Below are 26,363 nucleotides of genomic sequence, written 5' to 3' on the forward strand. Positions count from 1 at the left end.
TCCACACACACATTAAGATCAGTAAAATCTAGACTCGGTAAAATCTCATTCTTTACCAACCTCTCTAATCTTTTTTTGGATATGTGATCCAAATGCTTATGGCACAAAAAAGCAGAATCTTCATTTAGTCTACTATACTTAATCCCAATTTTGCTATAAGTGACAAGCAAGGATTCAGCAAAATTATCATCAAGTTTTAGCCTATATAAACCATCAATAAGAATTCCAGAACCAATAATGAAATTATTATTATGATTAAATAAACTGAAACATCCATGTCCAAATTTAACATTAAACCTAGATTCATCAAGTTTTGAAATAGAAATAACATTCCTAGAAACTGAAGGTACACAAAGAGTTTGTAAAAGATCTAAGTGATAACCATTGTCCAAGATCAAACGGTAAGTCCCTATGCCTTCAATTGGGGCCTTCATCTCGTTCCCCATAAATAGAAAGTCTTTAGTTGAATTTGTGGTTTGGATCGTAAGAAATCCTTGTATCAAGTTGGATACATGAGTAGTAGCACCAGAATCAAGCTACCAAGTATTATTAGGAACTTCAATTAAGTTTGATTCAAAACATACATAAGCATAAGGATTACCTTTCTTTTCGAACCAAGCTTTACGTTTCAGGCAATCTTCCTGATAGTGTCCTACTTTCTTACAGAAGTGACACTTATCTGCCATTTGTTCCCTTTTTGCAGTTTGAGAAGCATTTGAAGATCATTTCTTTTTCTTCTTAAACTTGTTGGCTTTTGGTTTAAGTCCTTTACTAGCTCTTTGACCCATAATGTTGATAGAATGAGTCCCTTGATTCTTTAATCTCGTTTCCTCCTGAACTAGCTTACTGGCCAATTCATTAACATTCCACTTATCCTTAATAGTGTTGTAATTGATTTGAAATGGCTCATATTCAGGAGGTAGTGAGTTCAGAATGAACTGTACTAAAAAGGAATCAACCCCAGCCATCCCTAAGATCTTTAACCTTGCTGCAATATCACTCATCCCTATAATGTGCTCATGCATATTCTTCGACCCATTATACTTCATGGTCGTGAGTTGTGCCATTAGAGTACCAGCAAGTGACTTGTCTGCAGATCGAAACCGTTCTTCCATAAAATTAAGGTATTCTTTTGCATTTTCAGTTTATGGAATTATTGTCTTAATATTGTTGGCAATAGTCATTCGCAGAAACATAAGGCTTAATCTATTTGACCGTTCGCATTGCTTATGGTACAACTTCTCTTTTTCATGAAGGAGCGGAAGCATGAAAAATATAAGTTTAGATTATTGAATTCAAAAATTTTTCTTCTAAGGTCACATGCATCATGCAAGATTCATTTTTATCTATTTGATTTCAATGATAAATAGCATATTAAAGCACTTTTAATATATTTTTTTATCTACATTTGCCATTTAAGATTTTAAAATTAACAGATTAATTCTTTAGAATCCTAGATTAAATCAAGAACAAGTGCACTAACCTTTTGATGCACTGCCATTGTGTTTGGCACCTTCGAGATGCACCTAGGACACCAAATGTTATCCCTCTAGCTTGTCCACGCCAAGATCACCAATGGCAGCCCCTTGAACAGCTTCTTAAGCCTTTCCAATTAATTAGAAAATCAGGTTTTGCCTTTAGAAATGTTATAGATGTCTACAGGACACTAGAAACGATTTCTAGTATTTTTAATTCAAGAGAATGTTGGCAATTCTCTTTGAATTGATGAGAGATGAAGAAGAAGAGAGGAAGTGCACTCCAAGGGTAGCTGCACATATAAAAGAAGTGGCAGCTTGTATTTTGTTCTTTCATCCTTTCCCTTATATAGTCACCCTGTGAAATGACCAAAATACCCTTGTGTCTTAATTTTGAGTTCTCAACCCAAAATAATTATTTTTCTTCTTCTAATCAATTTATATCAAATATAAATTAAATAATTAATCTCTATTAATTAATTTCTCATAATTAAATTTATATTTAAACACTTTAAATATAAATTTAACTTATACTATACATCCAATAACCTATATTTAGTTTCAAGCCATGCTAGGGACTTTGCAATCTAATTGCAAACCAAACCTATTTAATTAATCAATTAAACTCTTAATTAATTAATTAAATCACATTTAACTTGGTGATTACTTGTGTATGTGTGTGACTCACTAGACTCATCACTAATTGACAATGAGATATGATATTAACTCTTAATATCATTAGAACTCTTTCGTACCATAAATAATTTCTCTAAATTATTTTATGCACTTCATAGACCATGGTTAACACCTAGTATAGCATGCCATGGCCACCCAATTAGTAATAAGGAATACCTTAAATGAACCTATAATCATATGTTACTGTGCACTAGAATCTCTCTGTTACAAGATCCCAATTCAAGCTGGAGTCATGGTTTATGTCAAACCCCATTTGCTATGAATATTATGTTCTCTTTTAATTCCAGTTCTTGATTAAAAGATTTTCTCATCAGAAATTCTTTTCTGATTAAATCTATCTGTCCTCACCAGGAACTTGAAACATCAAGAACAATTAAATGAACATAGGATTTTATCCCTGTTTACTTAGGGTAACAGATTCCATCTTGATCAACACCTACCTCCATATATAACTAGTAGGAGCCAACACATGCCCATATACCCATACACAGTACAAGTATGAAAGCAGTATCAAACTCAAACTACCTATATACAAGATAACTGTGCTATCTCAGGTCTAAAGATTATATGCATTGATATGATTTATGACAATATATTGACAAGAGTAAACTCCATGTGCTTGTCATAAATGTCACTGGTTCGACCTACTTATCATATATAAGTGCCTATCATGTTTGTTATATGGTATGAGACTCACCATTTCATCTTATTTATATCTCATATAAATACATTGGGAACAATCATGAATATAATCTTTCCGGATAAGTCATGTCCTGTGTGAAGTATCCTCGATTGTGAATCAATTTATGATACTTTGTGCTAGAAATATTGTCACTCATATTCTTAATAACTTAAGAATAGAATTTCTAACAAAATATCAATGGACCTTTTCTATTACACATAAATATATTATGTAAACGGAAAAGTGAAAAGGACTTTTATTAATAAAATATGTACAAGATACATATTAAATGATATACTCTAGGGCATACTACTAACAATCTCCCACTAGCACTAGAGTCATTCATTATAATACCTCAGACCCATTTTCTCAAGATGTCGGTCTAACTGAGCTTGTGACATAGGCTTAGTGAATGGATCAGTTGGACTTTCAGCTGATGCTATTTTCTGCATGGCTACATCGCCTTACCCAACTATCTATTTGATAATATGGTAGCGCCTTTCAATGTGTTTGGATTTTTGGTGAGACCGAGGTTCCTTATATCCAAACAGCTTTTTTTGCAGCATTTGATGCAGCAATATACTCAGCCTCTATAGTGGAATCTGCAGTCGTACTCTGTTTGGAACTCTTCCAACTGACTGCACTTCCATTACAAATGAACACAAACCCAGAGGTAGACTTTCTATCATAGATATCTGATTGGAAATCAGAATCAATATAACCATCCAATTGCAAGTCACCACCTCCATATATCAGGAATAAATCCTTAGTTCTTCTCAAGTACTTAAGGATATTCCTGACAGCTATCCAGTGTTCCATACTTGGATTGGATTGGATTGATACCTGCTAGTCAAACTAATAGCATATGCGATATCCGGCCTAGTACACAATATTGCATACATCAAACTTCCAATAGCCGAAGCATTTGGAATCCTGGTCATTTTATCTCTTTTTTCAGGTGTCTTTGGAGACATCTATTTAGAAAGGTGGATACCATGTCTCACTGGTAACAATCCTCTCTTAGAATCAAGCATGTTAAACCTCTTTTAACACCTTCTCCAAGTATAGACTTTGGGATAAACCAATTATTATTTTCGCTCTATCTCTATAGATGCGAATCTTAAGAATATAGGTTGTCTCCCCTAAGTCTTTCATGGAGAATGGATTTGACAACCATACCTTTATAGTTGTCAACATACCTGTGTCATTACCTATCAACAGAATGTCATCCACATATAAGACAAGGAAAGTGATAGCACTGTCACTAACTTTCTTATATACACGTGGCTCATCCTCATTTTTGATAAAACCAAATGACTTAATGGCTTCATCAAAATGGATGTTCTAACTCTTCAAAGCTTGTTTCAACCCATAAATGGATCGCTTTAGCTTGCGCACTTTGGAACCATCTTGGGATTTAAAACCCCTAGGTTGTTCCATGAAAATGTTTTCTTCAATGTATCCATTGAGAAAAGCTGTTTTGACATCCATCTACCAAATCTCATAATCATAGTATGCAGCTATTGCTAATAGAATCCTAATTGATTTAAGTATGGCAACAGGCGAGAAAGTCTCCTCATAGTCAATTTCTTGCCTTTGGCGAAACCCTTTCGCTACTAGCCTTGCTTTATAGGTCTCTACCTTTCCATCAGAATCAATTTTCTTCTTGAAAATCCATTTGTTCCCTATAGGTACAATACCTTCAGGTGGGTCAACAGGATCCCAAACTTGATTCTTATACATGGAATCAATTTCAGATTTCATAGCATCAATCTATTTTGAAGAGTTTATATCTGATATAGCTTCTTCATAGGTAAGTGGATCATCTCCATGATCTACTTCTTCATGAATAGACAACTCTTATTCTTCTTTATGAAGGAAACCATATCTCACTGGTGGGTGAGATACCCTGGTTGATCTACGAGGAACAACTGTAGATGTTTCATCAATAAGTGTAGGTTGACTAGATGGATCTATATCCATCTGATCTGTTGGTTGGTCAGAATTCTCCAATTCTAACTCTATTTGCCTTCCTTTGCCTCCTTCTTAAACAAACTGTTGTTCAAGAAATGTGGCATCTCTACTTACCACAACTTTTTGTGATGTAGGCAAATAAAAATAATATCCAAAACTATCTTTTAGATATCCAATAAATCGACCCTTTTCTGATCTGGTTTCCAATTTATCAGTGTTTAGCTTTTTGATAAAAGCTGGACAACCCCAAATCTTAACATGCTTAAGACTTGATTTTCTTCCATGCCATATCTCATAAGGTGTGGAAAATACTAATTTTGACGGAATCCTGTTCAGAATATACAAAGCTGATTCTAATGCAAATCCCCAAAAGGAGATTGGCATATCAGTATAGCTCATCATACTACGTACCATATCCAATAGGGTACGATTTCTCATTTCAGATACACTATTCAGTTGTGGTGTTCCTGGAGGAGTCAACTGGGAAACAATGTCGTGCTCTCTCAAGTATTCATCAAAGTCAGTACTCAAGTATTCACCTCCACGATCTGATCGAAGAGCTTTAATACTTTTCCCGTTTGATTTTTTACTTCAGATTTAAATTCTTTAAACTTTTCAAAGGATTCATATTTGTATTTCATCAAATACAAATACCAAAACCTTGATTTATCATCAGTAAAGGTAATAAAATAATGAAAACCGCCTCTAGCCATTTCTTTAAATGGACCACATACATCACTATGTATTAGCTCAAAAATATTTTCAACTCTTAACCCTTGTCCAACAAAGGCTGATTTAGTCATTTTGCCTTGAAAGCAGAATTTACAAGTTGGAGTAGGTCCAAAACCTAATGAAGATAAAATTCTCATTTTCTCTAGCTTTGCAATCCTATCTTCTGCAACATGACCTAATCTTAAGTGTCAAATATATTTTGAACTTGAGTTGATTTTCATCATAGTATTGCATTCTTTTAGATTGCTATACTCTGGGCTGTTCCCTTTCTAGTGCCCATCCTACTGGCAGTGGAAACACTTTCCTTTGCCTTGATCAGCTTTAGTCTTTCCTTTCTGTTTAGCTATTTTTTTTGGAAGGACTAGGAATCTGAGGTTTCTTTTTCTTATTGCCCTTCTTCTTGTTGGACTTTTCAGCAGAAGAAGATGCAATCAAAGTTACCTCTTTTCCTTTATTGCTCGGTATATTCTTTTGGGCAATAACCAGCATGTTGAGTAAACCAGCCAAGGTGCATTCCTGCTTAGTCATATGAAAATTTGTCATAAAATTCCCAAATGACTCAGGAAGGGACTGAATGATCAAATCTGTTTGCAGTTGGAAATCCATGTTAAAGTCAAGATGTTCCAACTGCTCAATCAGCCGAATCATCTTGTGGACATGATCCCCAATATTCTGTCCCTCAGACATCCTCATGTAGAACAGATGTCTAGATATCTCATACCTAGCACTCCTGCTATATCTTCAACTTTCCTCCATGCTTAAAGAATCCCAAATTTCTTCAATTCACTTCCTATTGCACTCATTGATCTTCGATTTGCCACAAAATCCTATCAAAAACAACAAAATTACAAAAATCACATATAAAGTATCTAAAGTTAACAAATAAACTAAAATAAAGCTAAAAACATAAAATATACTAAAATATAAGGGCAAAATGGATGCAAAACTACCCTAAAATGCCTATATGAAATGAGTGTAACATTATACTCACCGTACAACTCTTGTAGGTGAAGGAGGATCTCACTCGCACTCTGCATGTTCTCATGCTGCTTCTGTAACTCATTACTCATAGAAGTAAGCATGTAATATTTGGCTCTCATATCATGCTCCTTCCACTTGTCCAAAGTTTCATGTTCCTCTTGAGTGGCCTTTGGAGGTAAGGGACCAGGAACATTTGAGTCTAGAACATGTCCTATTTATTCAAGGTTTAGGACAAGTTTCAAATTTCTTAGCCAATTAGAGAGATTAGGTCCTGTCAACCTATTGCGATCAAGTATGCTTGCAAGGATATTGGATGGTGGTGGCTGTGGTGTGCTCATTATTATCAGAAAATTAACTGCAGAAAATAACCAGATTAATTAGTAAATGTACCGTATAATTACCAAAATGATTATGGTCTTTTAATCAAATTGGTCCTCCCACTAACTTAGCGAATCCTACACTTCCAAAGTAGAAAACGAAAATCCTAGTTAGATGGATTTTTAGTGGGTGATTGAATTCTTATAATCCTATTGATCATCCTCAGGTACATCCATTATTGGAATTACAATAAACTATAAGTGAACAACTCCTTGCCCATCATATCTCATGTGAGGTTCAATCCTTTACCTAGCCCCTAATGCTCAAAATCTTAGGTACATATATTATTGACTTATCTTGCATTAGTTAAGTTGATCCCATTGAGCCAGTAAACATGCAAATAATTTTAATGTCCTCAGGTTCATCCAATATTGACCACCAAACCATTTACATATTTACAATATCTAATGCTTAACAATTATTCTTAAGAAAATCTCTTAAATTAATTGCATCTTATGCAAGTATTTAAAATTTCTTAAAATAATTGCCTCAATGGAGGGCCCATGTTATAATTACTTTAATTATAGCATTTCCAACTTAATCTTTTATTTGGAAGATTTTGTTGTCGTCCTAATTACTATTAAGGTCTCATTTTGCACATTATCCAATTAGCATGTATATATCATATACTTGCATATATTCCCATACATTTCATGCATTCATGGATAATAAATAAATATGGTATGATCATGGACTTTCTAAGGGATTCAATTCTGAGCCACCAAGAATTGAATTAGGGCATTCCTAGGTGCATTTCATTCATTCATATTACAAGAGTCGCTGAAGGAGTACATAATCAACACTTAATCTTGAATTCCTCCCACTGGTCCCACCAATGATCTTAACCTCCTTGATCTTCTTGCAATCCAATTACATAGTAATCCTTAGCATACCAAGACGAATTTACAAGAGCCAAATAAATGAAATTACAACCCAAAAAATATTACAACCTTTATAATACATGACACCAAAATAAATTAAAATAAATTAATTAATTTATAACCCAAAGAAACTTAAAAGAAATAAATCCAATCACATTGGTCTTTTATTGTCCATGATCATCCATCATGCATATCACTATTTAACAATTAAATAAAACATACATACTTAAATTAAATTGAATATCTTATATTCAACTTAAAAATCCAGATTTGAATATGATTCAAACAAATTTAAAAATTCAGATTTGAATTACATGCAAACAAATTTAAAAAATTCAGATTTGAATCACATTCAAACAAACTTAAAAAATTCAGATTTGAATCTCATTCAACCAAATTTAAAAATTCAGATTTGAATCTCATTCAACCAAATTTAAAAATTCAGATTTGAATCTCATTCAATCAAATTTAAAAAATTCATATTTGAATCTTATTCAAACAATTTTAAAAATTCATATTTGAATCTCATTCAAACAAATTTAATTGCGTGATTATAATTCTAATTAAACAATTTAATTAGACATAAAATGGACCTTAGATTATACAACAATTGCACATTCAATATCTATCATACCTTGCGCACCATAGTGGTGCCACAACCATGCGCACCATAGGCACAACCAACCATGCCGCCACCTTTGCTTTGCAACCAGCAATGAATCAACCATCTCATGATCAAATCACACAATTAAATCATATAATCAACAATCTAAATGGCAAATATAGTGGCTCTTATACCAATTGAAGGAGCGGAAGCATGAAAAACATAAGTTTAGATCATTGAATTCAAAAATTTTTCTTCTAGGGTCACATGCATCATGCAAGATTCATTTTTATCTATTTGATTTCAATAATAAACAGCATATTAAAACACTTTTAATATATTTTTGAATCTACATGTGCCATTTAAGATTTTAGAATTAACAGATTAATTCTTTAGAACCCTAGATTAGATCAAGAATAAGTGTACTAACCTTTTGATGCACTGCAGTTGTGTTTGGCACCTTCAGGATGCACTTAGGACACCAGATATTGTCCCTCTAGCTTGTCCACACCAAGATCACCGATGGCAGCCCCTTGAACAACTTCTCAAGCCTTTCCAATTAATTAGAAAATCAGGTTTTGCCTTTAGAGATGTTATAGATGCATACAGGACACTAGAAACGATTTCTAGTATTTTTAATTCAAGAGAATGTTGGCAATTCTCTTTGAATTGATGAGAGATGAAGAAGAAGAGAGGAAGTGCACTCCAAGGGTGGCGGCACACATGAAAGAAATGGTAGCTTGTATTTTGTTCTTTCATCCTTTCCCTTATATAGCTAGGTCATCACTTAAAACCCTTGCCACATGTCACTTTCTGATTGACTCTTAGTTTAATTGACCCAATCATATTGTGCCAAGTGTCAAACTTAGATTTAATCTTCACTTTGATCATCTTACATGATTAAAAGACAATTGGCAAGCTTATGTGTAGTGCCATGTGTCACCATCTCATGGTGCTACATGTCACCTTGTGAAATGACTAAAATACCCATGTGTCTTAATTTTGAGTTCTCAACCCAAAATAATTATTTCTCTTCTTCTAATCAATTTATATCAAATATAAATTAATTAATTAATCTCTATTAATTAATTTCTCATAATTAAATTCATATTTAAATACTTTAAATATAAATTTAACTTATACTATACATCCAATAACCTATATTTGGTTTCAAGCCATGCTAGGGATTTTACAATCTAATTGCAAACTAAACCTATTTAATTAATCAATTAAACTCTTTAATTAATTAATTAAATCACATTTAACTTGGTGATTACTTGTGTATGTATATGACTCACTAGGCTCATCACTAATTGGCAATGAGATATGATATTAACTCTTAATATCATCAGAACTCTTTCTTACCATAAATGATTTCTCTAAATTATTTTATGCACCTCATAGACCATGGTTAACACCTAGCATAGCATGTCATGGCCACCCAATTAGTAATAAGGAATACCTTAAATGAACCTATAATCATATGTTACCATGCACTATAATATCTCTGTTACAAGATCCCAATTCGAGCTGGAGTCATGGTTTATGTCAAACCCCATTTGCTATGAATATTATGTTCTCTTTTAATTCCAGTTCTTGAGTAAAAGATTTTCTCATCAGAAAATCTTTTCTGATTAAATCTATCTGTCATGGTTAGGAACTTGAAACATCAAGAACAATTAAATGAACATAGGATTTTATCCCTATTTACTTAGGGTAACAGATTCCATCTTGATCAACACCTACCTCCATATATAATTAGTATGAGCCAACACATGCCCATATACCCATACACAGTACAAGTATGAAAGCAGTATCAAACTCAAATCACTTATATACAAGATAACTGTGCTACCTCAGGTCTAAAGATTATATGCACTGATATAATTTATGACAATACATTGACAAGAGTAAACTCCATGTGCTTGTCATAAATGTCACTGGTTCGGCTTACTTATCATATATAAGTGCCTATTATGTTTGTTATATGGCATGAGACTCACCATTCCATCTTATTTATATCTCATATAAATACATTGGGAACAATCATGAATACAATCTTTCCGGATAAGTCATGTCCTGTGTGAAGTATCTCGATTGTGAACCAATTTATAATACTTTGTGCTAGAAATATTGTTACTCATATTCTTAACAACTTAAGAATAGAATTTTTAACAAAAAATCAATGGACATTTTCTATTACACATAAATATATTATGTAAACGGAAAAGTGAAAATGCCTTTTATTAATAAAACATGTACAAGATATATACTAAATGATATGCTCTAGGGCATACTACTAACACTTCACTGCTTGTATTTGTAATGGTAGTGGGCTTATTTTCCAATAATGCTAAGTCAAGTTCCAAGACACCTAAATGAAACTTGACTTGCTCACACAATTCAGAGAAGTTTAGCTCATTGAATACAATAACAGATGAAGCTTGCGAATGAAGAGTAATAGCTGTAAAATATTATACACATACTCAAATTAAAATAGATTCAGACAATTCAAACAATTAGAGTATATTACAGTTCTACTTTGGGTGGATACTATAATATACTTTCCTAAATTAAATGCCTTTAAACTTGATTGGACAATAATTAACTTACATCAAATATACATGTTATCTTTGGACATCCAATATATATTTGATAAAATATTATTGTTTTCATAATTCTCACTATCATAGAATAATTGATTTACCTTTGAGTAAAATTCTTAAGTTCTGATGATTAGTGGGTATCAATTAATCCATTTTTCATCATAGGCATCTATTAGTATAGATAATTGATAATTTTTATATGCATATAAACAACATTCATAGTTTGGTCACTTTAGTGACTAACAAGCTATTAATTTTATTTTATTTTAGTTTTGCCACTTTGATGACTAACAAACTAAAATAAATATCATAAGGCATACATATAAATTATGTATCTTAATAAACCTAATAATTATTCATTTATTAGATTTGATTACAAATTTTAATTAGACTGGGTGAAAACATAATAACTTAATTACTTCAAAAAGTAAAATATTAATTGGACAATGTAATACACAGCCATATGCCGTACTTATTACTTTAAAAATACGGTTTACATTATTTAACTTATGCAGCCAAAACTCAATTTATAGAGGTTTGGCCAAACTTTTATTGTTATTATTCTATTATTAATCTTTGCTCATGGCTCAGAATTGAACTCCTTTCCAAGTTCAACTTCCTATGGCCGAAATTCATTAATTTTAGATTTTTTTTTTATATAAACATATTTTTTAACAAGTTGATCCTCATGGCCGAATCTAATGAGTTTCGGCACAACTTAATTTTTTTAATCATTAAACATTAATTTTTAATCTTTAGACCTATAAAACTTATACTTCAATTCTACCTAAATCTAATAACAAGTAAGAACTTCAACATTATATTTGTCATCATAAATTTGATGGAAAAATTTAATTGTTTAAAACCTAGAGCTCTGATATCACATGCAAAATAAATCTTAATAGATCATAACAATCATAAACATAAAGTGAATTATAAACATAAAATTTAACCATCACCCTAATAATGGATCTTGAATAAATATATTCTCACAGATCTATAAAGTGTATCTAATACAGAGTTTAATTGAGCCATTCTGATAATTAAGAGAGACCCTTTAATTTAATAGACTGATTTCTCTCTCTTGACCATTCTTGATTCACACACAAAACTTTAGCGATTGAAGACTTTCTTGAGATGACCTTGTTATCTCTTACTTTATGAAAGAGAATGTGTGTGACCTTCTAGGTAAAGAGAGGATCAGCTCATATATATATATATATATATATAAGACTTAATTTGGTATGTCCATCAAGTATTCTTATACAATTAAAATTAGGATTTACTTTAATTAAAGTAATCTTTGTATGATTAAGATTTATATTAATTAAAGTAAATATTAATTAATATTGAGTCACATTAAAGGAATTGATTTTATCCCATATGATAATATTAATTACCGAACAAAATCTTACAATTCCCCACTGAAATTCTTAATTGTTTATTTTTAACCTTTTAGTAATGGTTAATTCTAACCTGAGTAACCTCATTTCATTCATTATGAACTCTTGTCTCAATGTTTCAATTCAATTTTGTAATAATTAAGAAATTAATAAAAGATATAAAATTGTTAAAAACTTCATTCTAATTAAATTGATCTCTAAAATTCTACATTTAGAGTTCACAGCAGCCAATGGAAGCTGTCAAGGAATATATAACTACCTAGATTAGCAACGTAAGGAAACTATAAAGGAATAATCGATGAAGAAATTGAGGAAAGAAAAAAGAAAATAAATTAAAAAAAAAAAGTGAAGAAAGAAAATAATCCACAAAGAGAATCAAGAGAATTTTAAAGAATTATATTAATTGTTGAATATGTGTACGGGTATAGATTTTTTATATAATAAACCTATTTGTAGATAAATATAATATAATCCTAACTTAACTAAAAATTCCATTTATTAAAGAAATTACAAACCCAAACTAATTATAAATTTAACTCTAATAGATGAAATATTTACAGAAATTCTAATTAATTATAAGAAAATTTATGTTGAGATCCGATTTATCATGAAATTAAAATATAAAATATTTAATAAGCGAGTATTACCGTATACATTGTCTGTGTATTAAATTCATAGTAAACAACGTTTAAGTATGAAAAATCTTATATGAGCTTTGTTAAGAGCCCATAAATATATGTGATGTAAAAGAAAAGTATAAATTAATTAATTTTATGTTTTTTTTAAATGGATTTAATAATTTATAAATCTACAGGGATAATAACCATGAACTGATGAACACTGCACAGCACCGAAAAACAATAAATTAAATTCTTCCGTCAATAATTCCTGAATTAATAAAATTCAGACGAAGACTAGGTGAAGAACCACAAATCTTTATAACAAAAATAGAGGCAAATAAAGAAAGACGAAAATTAAAACTGTTAGATTTCCACAAAACATGAACTCATGACTAATTTACTTATCATTAAGAGACTCCATTGCCCTTTTCTTTGATTTCCTTCTTCTTGTCTGCCCTCTGCAAAAACTCATTCTTCAAATTACTTGGCTCAAAATCGGATTTAAAGGGAAAAACTTCTGTACCCAGCATATTAATGTTCTTGTCCAGTCTCACTATATCGGCGCTGTTTCCATTCTTAAACTTGAAAAATATGACTTTGTAGAATCCTCTCATCAGTGCAATATCAGCATTGTAAAAGACATCAGGATTTGTGTATTTCTCTATTTCTCTTAAACATTCAATACTGATTCTCTGCCTTTTACACCATTCTTTTTTTTCATAACTTTCCATTACCCACAAGTCCATGAAACTATTATCTGTTCCCTTGCAGATTAGACCAAGCTTCCCTTCATACTCAGTGAGCTTTTTGTATTCGTAAGTATTACTCTCATAAACTGGAGAAGGGAGTGAATAGATGCTATACTTCTCTATGTCTTCATGGAATGCTAAAATATTGTTTTTAGTGGTAAGCCAGTGAAGGGAACCACAAGCTGATACTGTTGGCTCGAAACTTTTAAGGAACTCACCGTACGAAAATTTTACTTCTTGCAGCTGCTTCCATGCCCTGGTCATTGAATCAAAAAGCTCGCATCTAAGGTGATACCTTTTATGGCTACCCCGAGGCCTTGAGAATCTCACTATCCTGTAGTGCAAAGGATTTGATTTCAACACAATCATGGCAAAACCTTCGGTGAAATATCGAGTCTTAGGATTTGGAATGATTTGCCATTCTTTAGTACTAGGCTTGCACACATAATAGCGAGGAATTCTCTCCCTATTATAACTACAAAGCAAAATACCTTGGCTTGTGGATGCCTCAATCTTTACAGGAACACATAAGAAATCAACGGACAATTTATAATCTGAACAAATATTATCAACAAAGGCAGAAGAATACTTGTTATACCTCAAGCTTTGCACAAAATACCCAGATATGGTTTTGGTTCTCGGGCAATGGAGATTCATGAAAGCTGACTGATAAGTGAGACTATTAATTTCCTTGGAAAGAAGCCTGCATCTAGCCAGAGTTTTCAAGGAAGAACGTGATAAAATTTCGAAGATGATATCTAAGTTAAAATCACGAGACTCCATTGATATGATTTTGAAAGAAAAGAATAATTGATTCAACAAAACAAACGATGATGTACGCAATTGGAGAAAGTTAAGGGACTATATATAGAAAAAAGAAAGCCCAGTTTATATGTATACTGACTAACTTGGGAAGAAAGGAAGCTTGGGTGGTTATGTCTCAATAGGATTAGTAGTAGTCTAATAGTTGTCCACCTCCCCCTTGGATACTGTATAATTTTTTTCCTTTACAGCCAAGTCATTGGCTACTAATAAGATACTAATGATCCAATTGAATTTAATGTCTTATTAATTTCTTGTGCAGAAAAAGAAAGCATTAATTACATTTGTTTATTTGATAAACAAATATAATTAAGAATTTATAGTTTATATCTATAATTCTATTTTAATAATAAATATAAGAATGAAAGACGAACTTATTAACGGACTAAAATATTCCTATATATTTAATGTAATTACTTAATTTAATTATTATAAAAATACTTATTAATTAATTAATATGAAAGTTTAATTAAATAAAGTTTAGAATACTAATATAATAGAAAGTCTATTAATATTAGGATTTTTTTATTTATATTTATAAAATATAATAATTAAATTATTATTTAAATACTAAAATAGATTAAGATCTTAATAAAAGCCAAACTATCAAGATGCTGCATAAGAAAAAGAAATTATATTTTCGTTGCTTGGTTAGGAAGCTTTTTTTTCTTATAATTGTTAAATAAATTATAAATTATAGTAAATAAATTTATCATAATAGGAGTTTACATCTTATTTAATTATATTAAAATTTAGAAATATTAATTAAATAAAAAATCTTTTTATCTATATTAATACATCAATAATTAAAACTAAAATTTAAATCGAATTGTTTGTATTTAATATAATAACAATAATAATCTAAAATCCATATATATATATGTGTATATATATATATATATATATAAAAGAGTAAAAATAAGGGAGTAAACTTGTGCACAAATTAAAATATTCTTAATAATAATAATAATAATAAAAATAAAAGTATTGTAAAAAATTATAATAAAAGAAGAAAAATAAAAGTCCTGTTAGCATTATATGAAAGAAAAATTTTTTTTTATAATTCTGGTTATTATAATACTAATAAACCCTAATACATTATTTTATACATTGAGAATTAAAATTTTACAATATAATAAAATTTATATTTATTTTTATTTGATAATTTTTGAAATAATTAGTGGCTATTAAAATAATTAATTTTATCCAACAGACTCTAAAAAATTGATCAATCGTTCTAATTTAATTTATTTTATTGTATTCAGTTTGTCGTAATGGAAGGGTCATTATCTATGAATTCAATCTCCATCAGGTAGTCTTCAAGCAGCCTCCTTCGCCGTCTACTGATTGGGCCTTCCTTTGTCTTCTTTCTCTGCCCGCAGATATTTCCAGACATTTTCCTCCTTGACTACATGACTACCATGCCTTTAAGATTAACTACATAACATTATTTTAATACTCCTATGCAATATTTTCCCCCTTTTGTATATTACTTCTCAATTCCATTCTAAAATTGCTTAATTACCCATTTTTATGCAATCAAGAAAATAATCGATATGGGTGATGTTTCAAGCCCTTATATTCAGCCGCCACCTGCTTCTCACAAAGCCAACCTGCCAATTCCATTCTATGGCCTTATAATAATTGGGACAGCAGCTATCCTATTAGTCATGTACAATCTTATCTTCATCAAGTGGTGCTCGAATCGTCGAAGTCAGGACCTGTCAGCCCAGAGACCTGGCCGATTTATAGAGGCAACAGCAAGTAGCCACAGTTTGAACTCGTCCACTTTCAAGTTCAGGAAGGATGATAATATGGGTTCCCAAGGCCAGGGAAGCGATTATGAATGTGCTGTTTGCTTGTCGGTTTTTGAAGAGGGAGAGGAGATCAGGCAATTGCCCGGATGCAACCACTCCTTTCATGCTCCTTGTATAGACATGTGGCTGTTTTCTCACTCTGATTGCCCACTTTGTCGTGCCCGAGTTGTCGCTGCTCCACCTCCCTTCTGCCGGCGACATCATGAGGAAGCTACGCCTGATAACTCTCAAGATAATTTGCTGGGTGCAAACCTTCATTTCATGCCTTTCGTCTAGACTTTTGGCTGTATTGCTAACCAGGTTGTCCTCTTTGTCCGCAGAGCCGGAAAATTCTTGGGATTTTTTTTCCTTCTGTATTTGTTGATTAGGTAGGAAAATTTGGAAAACTATGCGTGTCTTCTCTTGAAGACCTGAGTATGATGATTACTGTGATTGTTTGGTTTGGTCAACCATTTTCCAATAGATGCGTAGTGGGTTGTCGTGTAATATAGAATTTCTTTCTCTTTTGGTGTAAAGATGTTAGGGCTGTTTAATTCAACCCTTAAATACAGATAATAACTGTTAATCAATAATTTTTATTATTGATTAATTACTAATAATTGATAATTGATAATAATTAATTTATATCATGTATTTAGTAAAATTTTATTTAATTATTATTATTGATATAAAAATTTGACCAATTATTAATAATTGATAGTTGATAATAACTGATTTATATCATGAATTTAGTAAAATTTTATTTAATTATCACTATTGATATGAAAATTGACTGAAGACATATATCATATAATTTATATTGTTATTGAAATAAATATTAAATTATAATTTTATTATATCATTTATTTTATTATTAAAATAAATATATAATTATTAATTTGATATATTATATTATTTATTATATTATTAAAATAAATATAAAATTATTGATTTGATTATATTATTTATTTTATTATTGAAATAAATATATAATTGTTGATTTATTATATTATATTACTTATTTTATTATTAAAATAAAAAAATAATTAAATTCTTTAAAAAATAATTAAATAACTTTTAAAATGTAGTTATAAAATAATAAAGTAATTATTATTATCGATAAAGAAAAAACTTATAGCTAATTTTAAATTTTTAGAAGTAAAAAATGCATTATTTTATAATAAATAAATATTTTATATTTTATGTTATCAATAAAAAATATTTTAACAAAGTTGTAATAGGCTAATTAAGATGTTAAGATTATAAATAAAGAAAAATAAAATGATTAATAATATTAATTTTCAAATTACATGAAAAGGTTAATATAGTCTAAATAAAAAATTAAATTAAATTCGCTATCAATCGATGAAAAGCAGTTCTAAAAATAGAACTGATATAAACTGCAGCTAATAGATATCATATCAATTACTCATTAACTATCGGTTCTATTTTTTTAAGTTTACTAAATATTTTTATTCATCTGTTTGAGTGTCTATCAATTATGAGCTATATTAAAATGGTGAACTAAAAACTCTTTAATTAGATTGTAAGCTTAAGCTGAAATTATCAAATTTAGTTTTGTAAAGCGTAATAAAGTGTAATAAAAGATTTAATTATGTTTTATTATAAAAAAAGAAAAATAAAGAAAGGAAAGAGGAGAAATCAAAGGCTACATCTTTAATTCTCATTCATTCTCTAAAATAAAAGATTAGGTAGTCAAAAGTTGATTATTGACACCCATACGACCAACCGTAGGCTAAGTGATTCTCCAAAAACATGGAAGGAATCTTTTATCTGCAGCATTCTATGATCTACCACTAACTGCAACAAATTATCTGTCCACGGCTTCTGTTCTATACTCACTAATGGAAGTAGACGAGGTTTCATTGATTTTAACTACTTTTTCAGTTGCTGTAATCTGTTATCCACTACCTTTTCAGCAGACGCAATCAAAAGAACTCGCAATGACGATTGAACGTCAAACACCGGAATGGTAAAACCACAGGGAATGCATAAAAGGTACCAGCACAGACAAAACAAGGGGAAAAACAGATAATTTTTCTTATGCATTGCAGATACTTGTATAAAAAATATGGGAGTAATTTAAAATTTTATTTAATTTTTTAATAAAAAATTCTTAATACTTAAAATTTAGTTGTTTATATAATTTTAGAATTTATAAAAATTTAAATTTTTTAATCTTATTTTTATTTAAATTTTATTATAACATAATTTAAAATAAAATTTTATAAAAATATCTTCATAATTTTTATTGTTTATAAAAATATGCAAAGGTATTTTTATTTCTATGAATTCTTTTTTTAATGAATTCTAATAAATTTTTTTTTATCTTTATTTAATAATTATTTATGTAAATATATTTTTATACAATATATTTAAATTGACGTAAAAGTTTTCTTTTTATTTAATTTCTTATAAATTTATTAAAAATATTTCATATAAAATAAATTTATTATTTTTTTATTATAAATATATTTTAAAATTTTTAATATTGCATTAATATATAAATTAGTTTCAATTAAAATTGAATTTATTATTATTTTCTAAATACTATTTAAATTTAAATATGTATATATACATAATAACGAGAAAATATTATAAAAAACTTCATATATGTTTATTTATTAAACAGAAATGTAAAAACATATAATATTTTTTAATTTTTAATACTATAAATTTATTCTAATTTGATAAATAATAAATATATATAAAAAATTAAAAATTATACTTTGAATATAGAATTCTTATCTCAATTTAATAAATTTATATTTAAATATAAATATAAATTGATATTTTAATTTAAAAAGAGGTTAATTTTCTTATGAAAATAAGAATTATATCATTTAATAGAATTTTTATTTATTTGGATCCAATAACTTACTTTATTAAATTTTGAAATTTACTTTTGAAAAAATAGTTATAAAAATTTTAATTTAAAAATACATTATAAGCCAGTTTGATAAAATATTTTACTATAAATTAAATACTTATTTATACATTTTTACTATAATCATTCCAATTAAAAATAATAATATACTTACGTGAGTGTTTTTTATTCTATAATCATCAATTTTTTATTTTTTATATAAAAAATATTTTTAGTTTTTAATTTATCATTTTTAAATAATTTATTAGTTTTAATATATTTCTAATTGTATTTTTAAAATTTTTCTCTATAAGAAAATATAAAATTATGTAAAATATTACATATTAAATAAAAATTAATAATATTGATACTTATTAATATGGGTATATATAATTAATTTTATTAAATAAAATTTAAAAAAAATTAAAAAAAATAACTAAGAATTAAAAAAAATCAACATTATATAAAATTATGTTCAATTAAATTTATTTTATTATTATACATATAAACTCTTAAATAGTGTTAGAAAAAATTTAAAATTTTCACTCTAATTATATATGTTTTATAAAAAATTTAAAATATTAAAAGTTATTTGGTCTTAATAAATTCAATATTTCATTATTAAAGAAAATTAACTCAAAAATATATAAACTAACAAAATATAAATAGTTAAATTTTGTATATTTAAAAAATTTTTATAATTATAAAATTATATATACACCGTATAAACTTAGATATCATCTACAATTGCTAATGCTGCGCCAATTTTGTAGTAGTTTATACTAGGGGGATGAGCATTCAGTTCAAACTGAACCAAACTGAATTAAATTATAAAAATCGAATTTTAAATGTTAAAAATCGAATCGAACTGAAATGAATAAAAAATCTAATCGAATTGAACCATTTTATTTCAATTCGATTCAATTTATACAGATTGGTTTTGATTTTTGATTGATCTTTTTAATTTAGACTTGATTTTCAAGTTATTTGATCTAATTTTGACTTTGGTTTGAACCTAATAACCATTAATTAATGAAATTAAACAATTAATATATATATATAATTAAATATAATTCATAAATTTCCCATAAAAATAAATCAATTCAAAAATCAATTCGGTTCGATTTGAATATATAATTATTATTCGATTCGGTTCGGTTTAACTGATTTTTTTTCTCTTCAAAATCAAACCGAACCGAAATAACCGAAATTTTTATAATGTAAAATCGAATCAAACCGATTAAATTTTAAAATCTAATCGATTGAACTGAATTGACTCGATTCGATTTGATTTTTTGATTTGAATCGATTTCTGCTTAGTCTTGGTTTATACAAATCGACAAGGTATAAAGTTTGGCCCACCAGTGTTGGTGGGTATTGGGATAGGCCTTTAATTTCCTTACCATATATTCAATCCGTGGGTCTCCTAGAGTGGGATTCAAGAAGGCAGCCCACTGATAGCCCACAATATCCAAAAACATTCAGGTTACACGACAGCGGATCATAAAAAACCAATCAAATTAAAGGAATTACAGTTCGAATTTATTAATAATTTATTTATTATTTAATATTTCAATTTATTTCAAATCGAAATATTATCACTGGCATTCTATTAGAATCTAATAATTAAAGAGCTTTAGAGGAAGACATATAAAGAGGGTAATCATACATGAATTGAAAGACAAAAGAAAAGAGGTTTATAACCTTGCTAACCAATAAGTTCAAAAAGTAGGTATCCAATTTTAAATTGAAAATCAAAATAACTATTATTTCATAAATTAAATATATTTCAAATTTGATTAAAAATTACTTAAATATACATCAATAATATTCGATCAGATTGAGTACTCGAAAGAATTCACTCAGCTGCTAAACTTAGTCATACAACCCCATGAGACTCAAAATGGATATATAGAGGAGAAAGAAAAAACTAAGCAAAATCCCATTTCCATGTGAGAGTAGAGATAGTGTTAAATAAGAGCTTCCATTTAGGGTTCATGTTGTGCTTCATAATTGACACATTAAAGCAGCAGTGATTTTATAAATTGTTGTGAAATCTTGTTAATGCTTTTCTGTGCTTATAAGTAGAAGTTTATTACTATGCCTTATTGGTTGTTTTTTCTGGCTTGGTACTATCTCAATTGTGCTTTGGCTATTTCTTGTCCATAGTACTTGTTGGCATTCATCACCATCTAAAACTCTAATCATTATGTACTACAAAGCATAAAATCATTCTCACTTGGGTTTTTATTACAACATCCCAATCTTGAAAATTTAATTTTTAGTCAAAATTGAATTCATTCCCTTTTATTATCACCTGTAATTTTATATCTCTCTTGAAATTACTATTTAAAATAAATAATTTCACATAATATTAGAGATTAAACGCAATCAAAAGGGTGTAATCCGGCTGTAAATGGGCCTGGATTTTTCAATTACATATGATTTTATTATTAGGCTTTGGGCCCAGCCCACTTTTAACAAAAGTCCATTTGATTGATCGATTTCTCAATTAATTGTTGGCACAAAACACCACAAAAACTCATCACAAACAATCTTCCTCCGCCGTCCGATAAACATCAATCAAGTTAACCACACAAACTACAATGTGTGCCAAAACACATCTAGACAAACCTTAGATTCAAACCCATTAAAAAGAAAGGTGGTGGTCCACATCATCTTCGTCTTCAAGCCTTTACACTGGGCCCCCACCAGCATGCCAAGATTTGGACCCACCACGAGGAAAATACACCCAATGAAAATAGGGAGGTGGAGATAACTGATATGACCCCACCCACCAAGGTGAAGAATGTGGAAACGGTTGGTACCCCATATAAGAAGGTAAAAGCTAAAAAGAAAGGAAAAGCTGAAATTTGAATTGTTTGTACCAAGCATGTATCTTTGTTCCTATTCTCTTTCTTTCTTTTTTTTCTTTCTTCTTCACCAAATTCCAATTTTTTTTTTTTAATTTTATTTTTCCTTTGCATGCACCAAACAACAACAGCAGGGAATCATAACCTTTGCAATGATTTGGCCCCCCACATCATAACCCTTCCATATACAAACCTATGAAAAAATATTAAAGGTTTCCTGTGACCCCATTTTTCCATATCCCAAGACACAGACACCCTTTAATTATTGTTTTTTATTTTATTTATTGTTTTTTCTTTACTTGCCGTTGACTGGCTACTTCTTCTCCTTCTTCTAAAAATCATGTATTTCTCGACCATTTTTTCCACAACTACTCCATATATGGCAATTGCCCCCAACATTTTAATATATGGGTCATCAAGATTTTAATCTCTGAGCTTCTTGATCACTGCTTCATGGCCTATTCTTCTTCTACCTACCTTCATGGGTCTTCTTCCCTAGGTGGTTGCTGGGATCTTCAAAACCTTGGACTTCTCAACGCAGACACCATGTCTTTAGGTTGCTTTAATCTTCTTTTTTCCTCCTTTACATCGTCTTTACACTGTTCTTGTCTGTTAAGCGTTCTTGTTCCTTGGTGGATAAATTTCGAAAACCTTATTGGTGTGAATTTATTTGCAGTTATGGATGGAGCTTCACCTTTTTTCTCGTCTCTGGAGTCTGATTTCTCTACTGGGTATTTAGAAGATGCTTTGCTAGAATTTAGCGAACGTTCTAAACGGCGACGCTTGCTGTTGTACCCTGATGATCAAACCAAAATATCAGATGACCATCATCTTGCAAAGGTACGTAATTCAGAAGTTCTGAATTCTAAATAATTAAGGGTTTTAATTTTTTTTTTCTAGTGAATGATTGGTTCTGATGTTGTACAGAGCTACTGGAATGAAAACTGTGAGTGGGAAATGTCTGAGAATTTTAGTTGCATGAGTCACATTACCAGTAGTATTCATGGAGTTTCAGGTGATTTTCTAGATGATATTTAAAATTTCCCAAACTGAATTAATAAACAGCATAACCTATTTCCTGCTTTTATTCGATAATTCAATGTTTTTTTCCTCTCTTCTTAATACATGGATGCTCTTCTCTCTGTGTGTGTTTTGATGAATCATATGGATTTCAAATGTAGATGAACCCATAAGTACGCCCATGAGCAATATGAGCGAAGAGGAAGCAAATGTTATTGCAGAGGTGAAAACCCCAGAAGAGGAAATATCAGCAGCTCCTGAAACTCTCGATTCTTCATCTTCTTCCTACAAAGACTCAGCTAAAATGAAATCCATATTTGACAAGGACAGCCTGCATCAACTTCCTGGTATACCTGCTCCCATAATTATCGCTAATTAGTTCATAAAGTTTGATTACATTATATTTTAGTAGTTAACAATGAGTGGGTGTTTTCATTTTCAGTTGAGGATAAGAGAAAAAAGAGGGTGATAACTAGGGTGGTGTATCCATTTGCACTAGTGAAACCAGGAGGCGTTGAAGGTGACATGACCATAAACGATATCAATGAGAGGATCTTAATGCCACCGACAAGGCCGGTAAGGCATCCGGTGGGTGATTTTGCTTGTAGGCCATGCGTGTCAACTGACGGACCAGGCCTTTCAGGGAAAGCCGTGGTGGCCCTTACAAGAATCCACACGCAAGGAAGAGGCACAATCACCATTATCAGAACCAAAAGTTAAACCTAGCTAGATGATGATCCATATATATATATATATATATATATGCATGTGTACTCATTTGTAATCTGCTTAGTTCATGCTTTGTCTGTTTGAATTGTATAGAGAGAAAGAAAAAGATTTCATGCTTGTAAAATGGTTACCTTTTTTTTTTTACAGAGTTCTAGTCAGTGTTTATTGAAGCTATAGCTGCTTAAAGATTGCTGAACCCAACAATATCATTTTTCATTATCTGAACTCAAATGGAAGTGTGTAGGAGAAAAAAGAAAAAAGAAAAAAGAAAAAAGACAGAATGGAAAAAGAGAGCTGAGAGAGAGAGCGAAGGAGGAAAAAAAAGGACAAAGTTTAGAGAGAATATACAAAATCATAAGTAGCAATGTTTCTGTGACAGAGACATCATTCTTGCTGCCATGCCAATGTTTTGCTCTTCCTATTTGGCATGCTTACTGTTGTACAATGGTCCTGATAAGGTTAGAGCTCGGCTAAAAAGAAAAAGGTTAGCTTGAGGTGGTTGGTTCTTCAGGTATACATATGTATATTCAGTTTAAAAAGATCACATCCTGACCTCCTGTAAACTTAATTAACAATTAATATCATGGGTTAATTACATTAACTCTCTTGTCAAATGCTCATTCTAAATCCATCTTCCACTCCCTTAATTTACTTAACTAATCCATCTCTAATTAATGTTATTCTGAAATCATTAAAAATACTAATTTGTCTTGATAATGCCATTCATTAAAGGCAATAAAGCCTCAACAAGATGAATCCAAGTTTGTAGATTCCCTACATTGATAATTGGTTTTCTTCTGACTACTCAAAATAGAACACGCCACAATGATATAGATTTTGCCTCTTTCTTTTTGTATGCATATGGAAGCACAATATACTCATATAGTGACATAATTACAGGGTAGAAAAGAAGTTCACCATGCACGTTCATGGCGAATTCTCTGTACTATATATGATTCTGGCACATGTACAGTACCTGACTTCTGTGTCTAATCCTCCACACCCATTAAGAGTTCAAATTCCATCTAACATAATAGTAGATTATAGGTTGCAGAAACATAGAGTTAGAGAGATATAGCTCCTAAAATTCATAGATTGTTTCAATCATTTATCAAATATGAATATATATTATTATTGTGGTGGTTAGCTAAATTCTTCAAGTGTTATAGTGTCCTCTTCTGCATAGGTCAACACCCACCATGTTCAAAAGTCACTTACTCCAAGACAATATCAAACATCTGGGGCCCCATATCAGACCTAACCTGCCCCAGCAATATGTGATCAGTCATTGCATCCTACATCACCACCCTGAATACCCTTTGACTGAAGAAATCAAGAATCTTGTCAGGAAAGTTGATGGTGTTGATTTGAGGCAGAGCAACACCAGCTTGGAAGAAAGAAAATACCAACACCAGCTGGAAGGCAAAAGTTGAGTGAGCAGAGCATGTGCCGAGTGCACCTACATCTACGTGGTTGAAAACTTGGGTGTGGTGTGACAAAAGATTATGGGGAAGGTTTTGTACTTTTGTCTCTTTCTTGAGACAATGATTATTGTTGTTTAGGTGAAGAAGCTTTTGACCTTTTACTGCATGTTGGTTTTCATTGCAAAAATCTGATCAGGTAGGCCACTCATTTGATAATTGCTAATTGTCTGCTTAATTTAAATTTCAAACTTTTCTTTATTGTGCCTGATAAAATATTTATTATTTTATAGAAAAATTTTTCATAAAATTTAAAATATAAAAAAAATATATATATTATATTTTAAATTTATGATAGTATATTTACATTAATTTATTTATCTGCATAAATTTTTTTTTAATTCAACAAGCCTAATTTATTTAGCAAAGGCCTAAATAAATGGTAATAAATAAATAAAATTATTTATTTAAGAACAAGAAGAATTTTATTTTATTGAAGAATGTCCAATTAGTTTCCTGTTGGACCTGCCATCACTTTGTCTTTTGGCCTGGTGAATGATATTATTTATTAAGTCTACTAGCCACAATAACATATGCACTTTTTTTCTTTGTTATATTATGAAAAAAGAGAAATAGAATAAAAATTTTTTAAAGTTAAAAAAGAAAAGGAAAATCCTAGATATGCGTGAGAAAAACATCTCTCTGCTTTCGGCTTTTCCAAATCCCAAACAGTCTCGAGTTGGATTCTCTTGTGATTTTCATTTTGGATGTTACGATTTCCATCAATGATTTAATTACATATATTTTTTGTAGACAAAAAAATATTATAAATTTTTTTAGTAAAAAATTAGAAAAGTGTGAATTTAAATTAATTTAAAACTTTAATTAATTTAAATCTGGTACATGAGTAATATGTTTTTATTTTTCGGATAATTTAGATTAGATAAAAGTATTTAAGTTAATACTTGCCAAATAAGTTAAAAGGATGAATATTTAATGTGAAAGTTTTATTAGGTATTCTAGGAGCATATACT

General features: G+C 29.9%; 4 protein-coding genes across 4 annotated transcripts; 2 read left to right on the plus strand and 2 right to left on the minus strand.

The window, feature by feature from the left end:
* Window positions 1-722: 722 nt before the first annotated feature.
* LOC131175881 (uncharacterized) lies at window positions 723-1,115 on the minus strand. Its single transcript, XM_058140563.1, has one exon. The coding sequence runs from the start codon at window positions 1,113-1,115 to the stop codon at window positions 723-725; it is 393 nt and encodes a 130-aa protein (XP_057996546.1).
* Window positions 1,116-13,439: 12,324 nt separating this feature from the next.
* LOC110645994 (F-box protein At5g49610-like) lies at window positions 13,440-14,564 on the minus strand. The gene has a single exon (XM_021799279.2). It carries the CDS (start codon window positions 14,562-14,564, stop codon window positions 13,440-13,442), a length of 1,125 nt encoding a protein of 374 aa, XP_021654971.2.
* Window positions 14,565-16,159: 1,595 nt separating this feature from the next.
* LOC110645998 (RING-H2 finger protein ATL52) lies at window positions 16,160-16,696 on the plus strand. The gene has a single exon (XM_021799283.2). It carries the CDS (start codon window positions 16,160-16,162, stop codon window positions 16,694-16,696), a length of 537 nt encoding a protein of 178 aa, XP_021654975.2.
* A 5,569-nt stretch (window positions 16,697-22,265) lies between these two features.
* LOC110645991 (uncharacterized) lies at window positions 22,266-24,078 on the plus strand. Its single transcript, XM_021799278.2, has 5 exons — window positions 22,266-22,715; window positions 22,836-22,999; window positions 23,087-23,174; window positions 23,341-23,526; window positions 23,622-24,078. The coding sequence occupies exons 1-5, from the start codon at window positions 22,613-22,615 to the stop codon at window positions 23,897-23,899; spliced, it is 819 nt and encodes a 272-aa protein (XP_021654970.1). The 5' UTR covers window positions 22,266-22,612; the 3' UTR covers window positions 23,900-24,078.
* The last annotated feature ends 2,285 nt before the right edge of the window (window positions 24,079-26,363 follow it).

Source organism: Hevea brasiliensis, chromosome 18, assembly GCF_030052815.1.
Source record: "Hevea brasiliensis isolate MT/VB/25A 57/8 chromosome 18, ASM3005281v1, whole genome shotgun sequence".
NCBI classification, from domain to species: Eukaryota; Viridiplantae; Streptophyta; class Magnoliopsida; order Malpighiales; family Euphorbiaceae; genus Hevea; species Hevea brasiliensis.